The 15,485-nt window shown below is 40.0% G+C and overlaps 1 protein-coding gene across 2 annotated transcripts in view; it reads left to right on the top strand.

The window, feature by feature from the left end:
* Positions 1 to 15,485, top strand: part of EPHA4 (EPH receptor A4) — a 155,048-nt gene that overhangs the window by 124,589 nt on the left and 14,974 nt on the right. For both annotated transcript variants that reach the window (XM_003907996.3, XM_009183166.3), the window contains exons 9-14: positions 3,028 to 3,086; positions 5,585 to 5,698; positions 6,173 to 6,358; positions 11,924 to 11,985; positions 12,441 to 12,650; positions 14,776 to 14,925. In XM_003907996.3, coding sequence (XP_003908045.1) covers positions 3,028 to 3,086; positions 5,585 to 5,698; positions 6,173 to 6,358; positions 11,924 to 11,985; positions 12,441 to 12,650; positions 14,776 to 14,925 — 781 coding nt within the window. The remainder of the gene's footprint in view (positions 1 to 3,027; positions 3,087 to 5,584; positions 5,699 to 6,172; positions 6,359 to 11,923; positions 11,986 to 12,440; positions 12,651 to 14,775; positions 14,926 to 15,485) is intronic.

Raw genomic sequence — 15,485 nt, 5'->3', positions numbered from 1 at the left:
TGTTAAAGGTAGAACAGGACACAGGCATTTTCGTTTTCCAGATATTTTTAAAAAGCAAACAGACTACTGTTAGCCTTTGAACAGTAATCCTTGTTTTTTTTTTTTTCAGCCATTTCCTGCAGTCTTAAGGTTCCTCTCCTCCAAATAACACTCCACGTAAAAAATTCTCGTTTAAAAACACACCTTCACCACTAATTTAATTCCTCCTTCTATGTTTAGAAGTCTGAGGAAGGGATGGGTGTGTCAACCTTATAATTAATGACCCCTGTCATTTTGTATTTCCTCTGGCTTTGCACATATTTAATGAATGTGCTTGATGTAAAACAGATAAACACTTTCCCGGGCAGCTTCAGGCCATGGTTTTCTATGGTATATGCCAGGTTTTTGTTTCATTAACAATTTTAAGTTGGTACCAAAGCTTTCTCATTCTGAGCATTTTTTTTCCTTCTTCAAAGGAAAGAAATTCAAATCAGTATTCGAAATCTTAAGTGGTTTAAAAGATATACTTGTAATTTTAGATAATGCTTTTAGGAGCTCTGATAAGACAAAATCCTTCAGGCTGGCAGGACCCTATCACACCCTTGGGACCAATCTATGGCATTTTCCTGACATAAAATGTTATTTTAGTAGTCCCTGACCTCACACTCTTATATTTCCTTTAAAAGAAGGGAAAGGACGGGGGTAGAGGGAGGGGAAGAAGATTGGAGGAGACTTCATCTTTTATAGAAAGTTGTTTGGCTTCAGGGTATTTAAACCTGTTTAGTTACTTCGATGAAGCAATGGATTTTAAGAGCAGTTGAATTCATTTGAAGTGAATGTACTGATATAAAACGTAACACTACTTATAATTAACTCTCACTAGGTATCCTTACGTAACTAGTTTCCAGTAAGAAAGGCCCTGTGAAGTCGTGGGCTGGATCAGGGTTTCCACAAAGTCCTGTACTTGCTGGGAGAACACGTGGTGATCCTCTTGCTCCCCACCCCCCACCCCACCCAGCTCCATATCCTCATCCACAGGGAAACTGAGCATGTGTCTGTCTGCCTGGTTGCTTTCATAGGGTTGTCATGAAGATGCAATTAAATAATAGACTCTGGCTGGGTGCGGTGGTTCATGCCTATAATCCCAGCACTTTGGGAGGCCTCTGTGAGCAGATCACTTGAGGTCAAGAGTTTGAGACGAGCTTGGCCAACGTGGTGAAACCCCGTCTCTACTAAAAATACAAAATTAGCTGAGTGTGGTGGCGGGTGCCTATAATCCCAGCTACTCAGGAGGCTGAGGCAGGAGAAGCGCTTGAGCCCTAGAGGTGGAGCTTGCAGTGAGCTGAGATCATGCCACTGTACTTCAGCCTGAGCAACAGAGTGACACTCCGTCTCAAAAAATAAATAAATAAAAACAATAGACCCTTTGAAAAGTTAAATGCAAGCTTATGATTTGGGACTGAAATACCGTACTTCACAGTTCGCTGTCGTCACTGGAGTCTCTGTTTTGCTAAGTTGGTTCCTGCTTTGCAAACAGTTAGGGGAAGAGATAATACATGAGATGAAAGCACTTTGAAAAGTTAAATGCAGTGTAAAAATGCAAGGTATTATTATTTGCCAGGGAATTATCCACACGGAGAAACATCTGTAGGCTCTGAGGGTCTGATTGCTGAGCTGGTTCCTGGGCTGCTGACAATTAGGAGAGGAATGTGGGAGGGAAGCTTGGAGCATGTGACCAGGATCCGCTGCCTCTCTGGTTGCACTGCCTGGCTCCTTTAGGTTCTCTGTTGTTCTCTCTTTGTCATAATCATCTGCCTTTCTACCTATTCAAAGTTTAAGAGTTTGGGGTATAGGATTTTGACAGGATCACACTGCCAAGACAACGTGGCCTTGGGGGAATTTTTCCTCATCTCAGACACTGTTTCTTTTTCTGTAAGAGTCTTGCCTTACCTTGTGTTTGAAGCTCTAAGAAAACCTAAGATGTAAATTCCAGTGTAAATTTTACATTTCTGACAGAAACATAAATGTATACATTTTATTTACTAATTTGGTCTCAACTCCCCAAGTTTTAGACAGCTGTAATATCAACTGAGTTGATTTTCTGATTCCTTTAAGTGATATATATTCTCCTGATTCACAATGTATATGTATTTTTGATTTCCAAAGCTTGAGTTGATTTTCCAGTTTGTATAAGAGAGATATATACATTCCTGATTGAAGATTTATGTGTACTAAAGATTTCCAATCCACAAAGCTTTATAACAAAGCCAGATTTACACTATTAAAAGTTGTAGGAGCAGAATGCCAAGTTTAAGATAATGCACCATTTTACTGAAAGTGAATCAGGCAAAGCAAAACAAAGCTTCTCATTTTTACCCTTGCTCATTTTTTACAAATTAGGGAACATAATTCAGTACAAAGCAAATACTTACTTTTAAACTTTTCATTAATAAGTTGGGAATTTGTATGCAGCAACTGAAAGCAATAACCGCAAAAGTGTTGTTTCAAGAGTATCATGTGATATGATAATGAATTTTTGTGGTAGTAGTTATCTGGTTATAGCAATAATATTTACTATTACCCATCACATACTGAACATTATTGCCATTTGATTTACGCAGAATTACCCATGGAAATTTGAAATATATATATACATACACACATATATATACACACACGTACATATATATACACACATGTGCATTTATGTAAATGGAAAAATAGCCAATAAACTTATCTTCAGTAAGATAAATTTTCTCTGAGAGATTTTGAATTATAATTATATTATAAAACATTTGCTTTAAGCTATTGTAAGACACCTCAGTTTAAAACTGTGGTTCAGAGGTGTCTCTGACTGCTTGAACTTAAAACCATGACTTACTACCCGGGTGACAAGTATTTCATCTCTTGTAAGTCTCAGTTTTCTCATCTCTGAAATGTACATAGCATACCTGCCTGACTTACGGTAGCAACGAATTTGTCTTATGGCATGTGTTAAAGCTTAGGTGTTTGAGGAAAATAATTCTCTTTTTTAAAAAATTTTAATAGACGGAGTAAATACAGTAAAGCCAAACAAGAAGCGGATGAAGAGAAACATTTGAATCAAGGTACAAAAAAATTGGATTAAAAAATTTTATTTTTAGAGCATGTCTCACATTTTCTAGTTTAAACATGTCCAAATAATATTTACGTGACTATTAATGTTCTATAATATATTCCTTTTCCCAATAATGTACTTCCTGAGTATCAAACTGAAATGGGCGATTTGGATGGTGAGATTAAAGATGTGGGATGAGGTAGAGATGTTTCTTTAGATTTTTACTTTTCCGTATTTTATCCCCTACTCTGAGAAAGTTATCGGTCTAGCTGGCTCATTCTTGTAGCTGGGTGGCAAAATTAAAATGGGTAATTTTTTCATATAAGCTAGAAATTTGAGGATGAGGAAAAGAATAAGAAATGTAACAGGAATTGCTACTTCCCAGGGAATGGCTATATGTGATATAGAATTAGTGACTATCAATAAATTTTTAGTGGATTCTAATTTTGATATTCCAAAGAGGTCAAAGAAGACATTCAAAGAAGTGGCTCTAGAGTGACTTAAGGTAGAAGACTTTTTTTTTTTTTTTTTTTTTTGAGACGGAGTCTCCCTTTGTCGCCCAGGCTGGAGTGCAGTGTCGCGATCTTGGCTCACTGCAAGCTCTGCCTCCCAGGTTCGCGCCATTCTCCTGCCTCAGCCTCCTGAGTAGCTGGGACTACAGGTGCCCGCCACCACGCCCGGCTGATATTTTTGTATTTTTAGTAGAGACAGGGTTTCACCGTGTCAGCCTTACCTCAGCTGACCTCGTGATCTGCCCACCTCAGCCTCCCAAAGCGCTGGGATTACAGGCGTGAGCCACGGCGCCCAGCCGGTAGAAGACTTTTAAATGGACAGTGTTTGGTGACTATCCAGGAGAGCTGTCCACTAGAACTTTCTGAGATAACATTGTTCTATATCTGCACTGTCTAATATGTAAGCCAATAGCCACACATGCTGTTGAATATTTGAAATGTAGCTAATATGGCTGAGAAAGGGATCTTTTTAATTTAATTTATTTATATTTAGATAGCCACAAGTAACAAGTCACTCACATATTAGTGCAGAAAGATAGAAGAAAGATTGACCGGGCACAGTGGCTCATGCCTGTAATCCCAGCACTTTGGTAGACCAAGACAGGCAGATCACTTGAGATCAGGCATTCGAGACTAGCCTGGCCAACATGGCAAAACTCCGTCTCTACAAAAAATACCTAAATTAGTCAGGCATGATGATGCTTGCCTATAATCCCAGATACTCAGGAGGCTGAAGCAGGAGAATTGCTGGAATCCAGGAGTCAGAAGTTGCAGTGAGCCAAGATCCTACCACTGCACTCCAGCCTGAGTGACACAGCCAGATTCTGTCTCCAAAATAAAATAGATAGAAGAAGGAGAGGGACTGGGAATAACAAGACTCCTCTTGAAGATTTTCTTGGCTATAGCATATAAAGTGATGAGGGATATGGAGTGTCTAACAACTTTCCATTTGTTCACCTCATTTCCTCCTAAAATCATATTTTTTCAATTTTTACGTGGGATATATGTTTTTTTTAAAAGCTGATCTATTAAAAAGAAGTAGCAAGAAATTGCCAGTTTAAGGAGCTTATTCCTAACCAAGGGTGCTGGGATGAGGACAAGACCTACAGGCTTGGAAAGTCAAAGGGACTGGGCCAACTGGTGTCCTGCATACCCTCTGTGTCCTAGTGTCCCAGCAGCTCCAGGAGGGAGAGGAGCAAATGCCAGGACAAAGCTTTTTACAATGACTTCTGCCTCTTGGCCCAGATATCTGTCACTGGGCTGCCTCCAAACACATCTAAATTTAGTTTATGAGTAGTATGAGATATGACTGAATCGTACTTCCTGATGTCCAGACCATTCACAGTTAGGCTACAATGGTTATCTCCAGCTGAAGCTTTCTGGCAAAGTTGAATATCTTTGCTTATGACACCTTCTTTCCAAAACAGAAAAGAAGTGGAGGTCCACTACAGAGTCTGTATTCTCAAATCAACTAGCTGATGTTAACCTTATTGTCTACTTTAACTTAGATTTAATCTAATTTTGTTAATTATCGGTCACATATTTAATTCATCCAGATATTGGGCAAAATGTGACACCATGTGGAAAGAGCTGGTTGAAATTAAAAAGCTTCTATTTTCTTCCCTAAGGGAGGATAACTGAAAGCAGTGGGCAGGACTTCATGCAAAGGCAAGGGAGCTATGAGCAACTGCTTGGGACAATAGTATTCAGCTAACACAATCCAAATTTCCTCCATTGGATGGGTGGTTTTAAAAATCTTGTCCTTGAAGTGTGAAGACATTCCAGGAAGTCAGTAAAGCTGCAGCCTCTTAAGTAGCTAACAATATTTTGTTTACCCACTAATGAAAACCAGAGCAAGAGTTTAACCATTTTCGTATGTCAAGACCATACAGCTAACTTGACTTTTCCTATGTTTTGTAATTTTAGACCCAGACTACTTATGTTTTTTAGTGGTTCCTGAGAAACATTCAGCCAACTTATCGTGTTTATTACTTAGGTGTGAGAACATATGTGGACCCCTTTACGTACGAAGATCCCAACCAAGCAGTTCGAGAATTTGCCAAAGAAATTGACGCATCCTGCATTAAGATTGAAAAAGTTATAGGAGTTGGTAAGTGTCTGAGTGTCTGTCTGCTAATGAGTCTGTTTTCTTGGTGGATGTTAAATATGTGTGTGGATTATGTAAATGTATTTGTGAGTATATTGTGTGTGTATATACATGAAATTTCCTTTTCTTGAGTATAAAATATCGTGTTATAAAGAACTCTAGTACAAATTTTGATTCTATTCTTAGAGAGAAACTTAATGCGATCTGAAATCAGATTGATTGCATTCAAAAGGTTTACTCTATTTCTTACTAACTAAGATTTTGTGTAGTGTTTTTTCATTAAGGCTTAGTTTTCTCTAATAAAATGGGGCTAGTAGCATCTACTTCAGGGTTGCATAGAGGATTTTCTATGAAATAATCTATGCAAAGCACTAGCACAGGGCCTGGCATGTAACAAGCACTCAAGGAATGTTAGCTATTATTCTTTCATCTTGAATGTGTTTCTGGTCCATCATAGATTCTTTTTCTCTCCCAAAGGTGAATTTGGTGAGGTATGCAGCGGGCGTCTCAAAGTGCCTGGCAAGAGAGAGATCTGTGTGGCTATCAAGACGCTGAAAGCTGGTTATACAGACAAACAGAGGAGAGACTTCCTGAGCGAGGCCAGCATCATGGGACAATTTGACCATCCGAACATCATTCACTTGGAAGGCGTGGTCACTAAATGTACGTAGGTCACCCCCTTTACAAAGCCAAGTTAGAAGTTACTGGGAAATTAAACACACATTTTCTTTCCAGGGAAATGACAGATGGCGCAGACCCACTGATTGCTAATAGGAGGAAATCAGTGCAGGACAAGTCATTAATCTTGTAGTCAGCTCTAAATGGGTCTATGGTTTCGGCTGATACCCAATCTCCAAGGCAGCTTGTGTGAGATTTGAGAGAAATTAATATAGCAGATTTTTGGTATGCCATGCCATCTTTCAGATGTTTGCTAGGCCAAACTGATTGTCATAGGATAGGCACAAGCAGATGGTAAGCAAAATAAAATTTAAGGACTTTTCCTATAAAGCACAACAAAACCTGGCCACACCTTGTGCTGGAATCTTTGGTTCCAGATGCAGAGGGTGAAGCTTGGGAATCTTTAATATATTGGGGGATTTGCTTGTCTGCTCTGCCTGATTTATGGCTGTTGCAGTTCAGCACCTATTTACAGTAACACCTGGTTGAACTTTCCTTTTTTAGTCCATTAGCATTCACTGAGCCTGTGAACCACGCTTCAGTTAAAATGCGACACAGCTCAACAGATGCATTTTGTGAAGCAAACCCTGAATACGTCTGTAAGGCTGGCTAAGACCAACTTATAAAGTGCCACATAGACAGTACAGCTGAGGCAGTCCCTGTTTAAGGTGGCTCTGTTCCAGGAGCCCTCATATACCCTACAAGTCAAGGATCTGGTAAGCCTGGGGCTATGTCTCCAAGGCTTTTCTTCTTTGATTCAAGGTATCTGTGGAAAGCATCTTCACTCAGCGTGTGCAGAGTAACGGCAATATAGCCACCCCAGTGGGGTGAAGCAGTCGGAGGAGGGTAGGTTAAAGAGAAAAACACTCTCTCACACCTGTAGTCCTAGTTACTTAGGAGACCGAGGCAGGAGGATCACTTGAGCCCAGGAGTTCAAGGCTACAGTTGAGATGGGTAAGTTTCCTGAACTCCTCGTGGGACTTGCAATGGGGTGTGGCTTGTTTTGCTTGGCCACCGAGCTCAAACTTTTTGTGGGAGGGGGAGCACACAGATTAGCACCTGCAGGAGCCCAGGTGAGTGGTCACCGGTGATCTCTGGAGCCCCAGAAGGTGTATGTTACAAACAATGCTCTTTTAGCAGTTGCCACCTGCAAATGGCTAAGTGTTAACCAGCTTAGTGGAGAGTCAGGGTGACAGCCTTTTTCACCCTCCCCTCTTGGTACCTGGGTTCCTGTCTGGCGTCCAGGAAGAATCAGGTCACATGGACTTGAAGGATGGTGAATGTGTAAGCTTTACTGGGTGATGGAGTTGGCTCTCAGCAGAATGGGGAGCTGGAAAGGGGAAGGAATAGGAATAGGAAGATAATCTTCCCCTGGAGTTCAGCTGTGCCAACCGAACGCCCATGGTTTGCAGGGTTGAAGGTGGGGCCTTTGCATGCAACCACCGTTTTCTACCCAGTATTTCCCTGCCTCCTGTCCATATCATTCCTAGTGAGCTATGATAGTGCCATTGCACCCCAGTCCAGGTGACAGAGGCACCTGAACCTATTTTTTAATAGAAACCTGTCTCTACTTAAAAAAAGAAAGAAAGAAAGAAAAGGAAAAAGAAAAGAAAAAATGAGACGTTAGGCCTGGGGCAGGTGGCTAGTAGGACACAAAGTACAAAATCCTTAGGAAGAAGAAATGAGGTGGTTAACTAAAATGGGAGCGAAAGTATACACTATTCAGTTCAGAGGTCCTCAAACATAAGTGAGAATCTTCTGGAAAGCTTGTTAGGACAGTTTCTTGGGCCTCTTCCTCAGAGGTTTGATTCAGCAGGTGGTGTGCGGCCCATAAGTTTGGAGGGCTAGAGAGCTCACCACAGGTGAAGCCAGTGCTGCTAGTATGGGAATCGCACTTTGAGAACCACTGGACTGGGGACAAACGACCGCATACCAGCTCTGCTGCTACTAAAGCTTGTGACCTTGGACTGCTTGCTCAATCTTTCTGTTTCAGTTTTCTCATCTGTAAAATGGAGGTAAAAAGAGCATTTGCCTTATAAGGTTACTTTGGGGATGAAATAGAATATTTTGGGTGGTTAGCACAATAGCAAATTTTTTCAGAAAAAAACCTCATGTGTGTTCAATGGTGCTATTATGTCTTAAGAAGTAGGTACATCTTTCCCCATCTTCAGAATCTTTCCAAAAAAAAACCAAACAACAACAAAAAAAAAACAAAAAGGAACCTTGATGCGAAGGATATATAATTTTCTGCCTGAGGTGAAGGCTATAATTAGCATAGAATAGCTCTATTTGCTTTTTGAGATTAGTTTTACAGGAAGGATATTTTTCTGTTGCCTGTGGCCTTCAGGGCCGCCCAGAGTCCTTCACTACTTTAATTAAAAGATAACATTCCCTTTAAATACTTTTGCAGGTCCGTTTTCTAAAAAGGAGGCTCTGTTCAGCTTAGGGTGTTTTTCCTGTCGCAGACAGTGATTTTCCTAGCACCTCTGCAGAAGAGAGAAGAAACAGGGGATCTTTGTATTAAAGTCCCACCGCGCCTCTAAAACGCGTAGCTATTACAGCTGTAACTGTTATAAACGACTGGATGCATTTGCATAATGCAGTTGTCACTGAGTTAAAATGATTTAAAATTTCTACTGGAGAAGCTATTCCCTTCCCCCACCCCTCTCCTCCCCACTGCATCCCTGCCTAGTGGAGGGAAGGAGACTCCTCTATCCAAGAGCCCAGCCCAGGCCTATTTTATAAGCCCCTCTGCTTATGGAGACATTCGTCTTTATTTCTCTTGTAGAGCTCATAAAGGTTCTGACAAATGGATACTTTTAATAAACAGAAAAAGGAATGCAGAAAAATTGTGAAGATGGTGCCAAGAGTCGGACTAGGGAGGTGTGAGGGTGAAAGGGTAGAGTGGAAGCGTGTGAATTCATTACCAGCAGTTACTTGAGTAGCTTTTGAAATTGGCAGGAGGACCATAAATTCGCCGCATGACCCTAGCTTTTGGATCCTCTCCTGTAGTCTCCACAGCTCCAGAGGGATCTGGTGAAATGCAAGGAGGTGTTAATGCACAGCCATGAGAGGCTGCCCTTTCTCATTAGTTGACAAAGTATCTTTTGATTGAGGCAGGTTGATTAAAACTCATTTAGGCACATTTGTTCCGTCAGAGGACTATGGTCACAAGCTGAACTCGGTGACTAGCGCCTGGAATCCCAGCTACTCAAGAGGCTGTGGCAGGAGGAGCCCTTGAGCCCAGGAGTTCAAGGCTGCAGTGAGCTATGATCATGTCACTGCACTCTAGCTTGGACCACAGAGCCAGACTCTGTCTCTTAAAAAAAAAAAAAAAAATTCTTTCTTTCTTTTTTTTTTTTTTTTTTTAAGTAGAAAACCGTGGTCACACATGTAGAGGGTAAATGAATCTGACAACGAAGCATTTCCTATTTATATTGATAGAGGATCGGCAAGCACACCCCTGCCGGCAAAGAGAAAAGACTTAAAAGTGGTTTTATTCACCTTTGGTCTACACCAAGATTCCCACTTTTTCTACCAGCCTTCTTTCCTCACTTGAAAATAACATGTCCATGGTACTATTTTCTAATACAAAAGTGTTTGCCTCTGAGTGATTTCTTAGACACAACATCAAAAACTCAAGGAATCAAGAAATATCACAAATTGATATATTGGACTTCATGGAATTAAAAACCCACTCTTCAACACTTTTGCCCCTAAAGTGAAAAATTTCCCCATTCCTTATATGCCAGAAATTATAAGCTGATGGAATCACTGGGTGGAAAATACATTTCGTTAGAATAATCGTGGGTGCTTTTCAGCGGTGAAATATTTTAGCCCATTTTTCTAGACTGAAGTCTAAATAATCAGCAAATGCAGCAATAAAAAGTGTGATTTTTTAATTTTAATTTTTATTTTTTTTAGAATCTCTCTCTGTCACCCAGGCTTGAGTGCAGTGGCACGATCTTGGCTCACTGCAACCTCCGCCTCCTGGGCCCAAGTGATTCTCCTGTCTCAGCCTCCCGAGTAGCTGGGACTACAGGTGTGTGCCACTGCACCCGGCTAATTTTTGTATTTTTAGTAGAGACGGGGTTTCACCACGTTGGCCAGGCTGGTCTCAAACTCCTTGCCTCAAGTGACCCACCTGCCTCAGCCTCCCAAAGTTCTGGAATTACAGATGTGAGCCACTGTGCCCTGCCAGCGTGAATATTTTTTGGTGTATCAAACTGACATTTCATTTTCTCCCAAAGGAATATTTTAGGGACCTGTTTTATCCTTCTCTTAGGAAAAAAAAAAAAATTCATGATTCCCACCCTCCACTCCGCAATAATACCCTTTAGAAAGAAGGAATTTCAGACCTTGAGCTCATTGCCTGTGCAGGAAAGTAAAGAATGATTCTTATGTCCTAAAGTCCTCAGAAAGAGTTCAGTGAAAATCTTGTTTCCACCTCATTCTGCTCAGAGCTTAAAATCATTTTTATTTCTTTGCGGAATAGGGGGAACCAGGATGTTCTAGTACTGAATTTAAATTCCTGTCTCAGATGAAATAATTTACTGAACCTTTCCTTTGACTGTTCTGGGTTTTTTTGTTTGTTTGTTTTTTGAGGTAGGCAGTTTAAAGAATCAGACCAAAGCAAGTTTATTCATAGCTAGGGAAAGTGAAGAGAAAGGACAGAGCCCCTGAGCTGAGCAAGACAGTGGAGAGAAGTTGCATGCTTGTTTGTTTGTTGTTGTTGCTGTTGTTGTTTGAGACAGAGTCTTGGTATCGTTGCCCAGGCTGGAGTGTATTGACGCCATCTTGGCTCACTGCAACCTCCGCCTCCCAGGTTCAAGCAATTCTCCTGCCTCAGCCTCCTGAGTAGCGGCATTACAGTCTCCTGCCACCACGCCCAGCTATTTTTTTTTTTTTGTATTTTTAGTAGAAACGGGGTTTCACCATGTTGGCCAGGCTGGTCTCGAACTCCTGACCTCAGACGATCCTCCAGCCTTGGCCTCCCGAAGTGCTGGGATTACAGGCGTGAGCTACTGAACCCGGCTGCATACCTGGTTTTAAGATGTGTCTGGATAAGGAAGGATTCAACATAGCCACTGCTCCCTGAAACACGGATTTCTCTAAATAAAGAAAAGAAGTTGATCTGCCTATTGATGTCCTTAGCTTCTTACAAGTGGCTCTTCTGGGGACAAAATAAATTAATTATCCTGAAGATTATTTTTGCATTGAAACAGGCCCTCCCATTTATCATTTTCCCCTTTTGCTTGAGAGAGCAATTATCCATTCATGTTGCTCCCTGGATACGAGAGGCCACTTTAGTTAAAGACCTTGTCAACAAGCCACCCAAAGGGTTAACTATCCAGATGGAATTTAAACCTACTCGTCCTTTTAATATTTCATTCCTAGCTCCCCACAGCTGAGGCATAAGCTTGGCTTGTTTTAATTAAATTAGATCACACAAGACAGGTGTCTTGGCAGTAAAATTGTGCACAGCCCATTTTTATCTCATTAACTGCAGTGCTCATCAAAGGTTTGTGTTTTTCTTTCTGAAAACTCTAGGTAAACCAGTAATGATCATAACAGAGTACATGGAGAATGGCTCCTTGGATGCATTCCTCAGGGTATGTGACTACTTTATATTAAACCCAAGAATGTTGGTATTTGGAAGACTCCTAACAGAGTCCTTGTATTCATTCTGTTCGGTGGTATTCGTGGATTTTTTTTTAAATGGGGCAAAGAAAGAAGAGGAGAAATCGAGAATGATGTGATTTTTAAGGCTATTAAATAATCCATGTTCAACGAGGGTAGTTTTTGATTTATTCCTGTAATGTGGAGCTATTTGAGCCATAGATTCATTACAGTTGGATAATTTCCATCTGTCACAGGAAGCAAACCCAGCTCCTAGGGTCCAGTCTGCTACTGAATTAGCGACTTTGGTCAGAAGGGCCTGGAAATCATGTTGAGTTTCACTGCATACCGGATACAGATATCCAAAAAGATCCAAGTAATAAATGCTTGGTGAGAATTAATTTGGCCTAATGGTAATGGGATTGTTCCTCACTCCTTTTCTATGCAGAAAAATGATGGCAGATTTACAGTCATTCAGCTGGTGGGCATGCTTCGTGGCATTGGGTCTGGGATGAAGTATTTATCTGATATGAGCTATGTGCATCGTGATCTGGCTGCACGGAACATCCTGGTGAACAGCAACTTGGTCTGCAAAGTGTCTGATTTTGGCATGTCCCGAGTGCTTGAGGATGATCCGGAAGCAGCTTACACTACCAGGGTAAGAAAGATTGGTGACATCTTGGCTTTCACTCTGGTGAAACTGTTCCTCTCTTCTCACTTTGAGATTGAAGCCCTTTGTAATTCTTTTGTTTCTTAAGTTTTCTCATGCCTCGAAGCCTCCTCATATTCCTGCGTCCGTTTTTAAACCATGTTTCCAAGAAAAGAGGGATTTCAAAGCTGACCCTAGATGTATGACAATATTAACAGCCACAAACTAGAAGCAAAATGAATTATCTTTCCCTCTGTGTTTTTTTTGGGGGGCAGTGGGGAGAAAGTGTTAATGAACAATAAGGCGGTGTCTTAAATAAAAATGAGCTAACTGAGAAGCAAGCATTAAGGATCAGTTTATACAACAAATGATCAATTACTGAGAAAATTAAGAGGTAGCTTTGCTTATTTATTTTTTTGCACTTGTACTTGCCTGCTGTCTTCCCAAATCTTTTCCTTTTTTTTTGTTTTTGTTTTAGATTTTGTATTTGCCTTTTTTCTATTCTTTAAAAAAATCCTTATTCTAAATGAGACAAAGCAATGCTTCTAGTTGGTTGGCTACCAAATCTCAGAATGTATATACAGGATTTATAAAACATTTATACCATGCAAGGTTTTCTAGTATCTAATGGCCTTCATTTTACCACTGCTAGATAAGCGGGGATTAAGACACAGTTAAGAGTTTTAAGTACACAGTTAATGGCTGTGCTATCTTAGCTCCACTATCTGAATATAAAATACTAATGGAATAAACACAGAATCATAAAACAGTTATTGGCCATTAACACTGACACTGTTAAAATCAACACGAAGCTGACAGTTACCAGCCATTTTCCCCTTTTAGCACTCCTCATTTTGCATCTGCAATCCCAAGCAATGGGGGTTTTTTGTTGTTGTTTGGTTGGTTGGCTGGCTGAGCCTTTTATTTTGTCGGGGGGATCAGGGGGTATAGTATTCTATTTCTTTGGCTCCAATTCTGATTCTTATGCTTGTCCTCTTTTGAATTCCAAGTCCATTCATTTAGAAAAGAATACATCTTTGTGAATGTTGAAGATCTTTTATTTTTTCCCAGTCGTTGGAGAAAGAAAAGTTAAAGGAGGCTTCTAGAATGATACATTTACATAGATAAAACCTTAGACAAATATTTAAGCAGGGGGGAATGCAGTACAAGTGTCCTGTGTGTAACAAGGATGAATGCAATACACTGGGTTTTCAGAGTTCACTGCAATGTATCAAAGCAATTTCCAGTACAATTTATTGTCCTGTTTCCTAGCCCTACCTAATAAAGCGAAGAAAACTTTTAAATGATGGCCCTGGGGATACCTCAAGGGTCTGAATTAGACTTGAATTAATTTCCCCAGGTGGAACCCTAGGACATTGAAAACCTGACTGAAAATACCTTAAACATAAGCATAAACAAACAAGACATTTGAGGCAAAAAAAAAAAAAAAAGGTGCATTTTGAAACTTTTCCTGGGTAATATTCACTTGCTTTACCATTTTACAAGTCTTTTTTTTTTTTTTTTTTAATTTAATAACAACTAAAATCCTGTCCTTACTCCATTAAAGTCAGTAATAGCTCTAGTGTCTGGTATTATCTGGCTTTCTCTAAAGACCTATTTATCATATCATCCCCTAGCTATTGGGCATATTTCTCATGCTGTATAAGGGGAGGTGGACTTGTGTTGGATAGAAATGTTCATATTTAAATTCCTTCATTCATGATTTTTGAAGCAGTATTAAGCATTGCCTTCCTTTGTGCTCCCGGGTGAAAGAATCCAACAAAAAAAATCAAACAAATGTCAGCTACATATCACTGATACCCCGTGGATAACATGTATTTTGTAAAACCTGAGATTTCTTTTTTTCTAGAATATTGCCTTAAGCAGAGCTCAGATAATAGGTAGGTTTTAAAAACATAATTAGATTACTTAGTCACTTCCCGGTGAGTAAAGAAAACATAGGAGAACTGTCTTAACCTGGAAGACTTGCGTTAAAATGAACAAGTGTCTTTTGTTTTGAGAGCTATCTCAAGAATGCTGTTGTCCTGCTTGGCTAGCAGGAACTACATTCAGAATCTAAAATGGCACATCAGTGATGTACTTAAGGAATAACTTATGGCTCAAATGTTCACAGGGTGGCAAGATTCCTATCCGGTGGACTGCGCCAGAAGCAATTGCCTATCGTAAATTCACATCAGCAAGTGATGTATGGAGCTATGGAATCGTTATGTGGGAAGTGATGTCGTACGGGGAGAGGCCCTACTGGGATATGTCCAATCAAGATGTAAGTCTCTATGTTCTGAAATATATTTTTTCACATTGAGATTCAGGAAGTTCTGCATTACTGTATGATGGAGTGAGCACGGGATTTGAAATGATACATTAAACTCAAATTTCTTAATACAGATATATCTAGCAAGCTAGTTCAACATTATAACCAACGACTATTGATTTCAAGGACAAGAATTAAATGGCCTACATGGTACAGTATGGGAGATAGATACACACATAGATGCATAGATAAAAAATATGAGATGGTATTTTTACTTGGTGAACTTTCAAAACCAAAGTAAAACAAAATGAAACTGAATTTTAAGAAAATGCAAAGATTATGAAAAAATAAATTTCACGTATGATAAAACAGACATGAAAGGTTTATTGAAAGAAAACTAGTGAATATTTTAAAGCTGGCATAATTGTAATTAGAGCTCGCCCCTTGAGGACTCTAAAATAAAGCTTCACTCAATGACCCTTGGTAAATTATGCACATCCCTTTAAATGTACCATCTGGACTACTTTGTAAGGGAGTATCCACGATGACTGCAATTTCAGAAAAGGATTCAA

The sequence above is a fragment of the Papio anubis genome, chromosome 10, assembly GCF_008728515.1.
Source record: "Papio anubis isolate 15944 chromosome 10, Panubis1.0, whole genome shotgun sequence".
Classification (NCBI taxonomy): Eukaryota; Metazoa; Chordata; class Mammalia; order Primates; family Cercopithecidae; genus Papio; species Papio anubis.
Note: the sequence above shows the minus strand (reverse complement) of the source record. Positions and strands in the feature narration are given on the sequence as shown.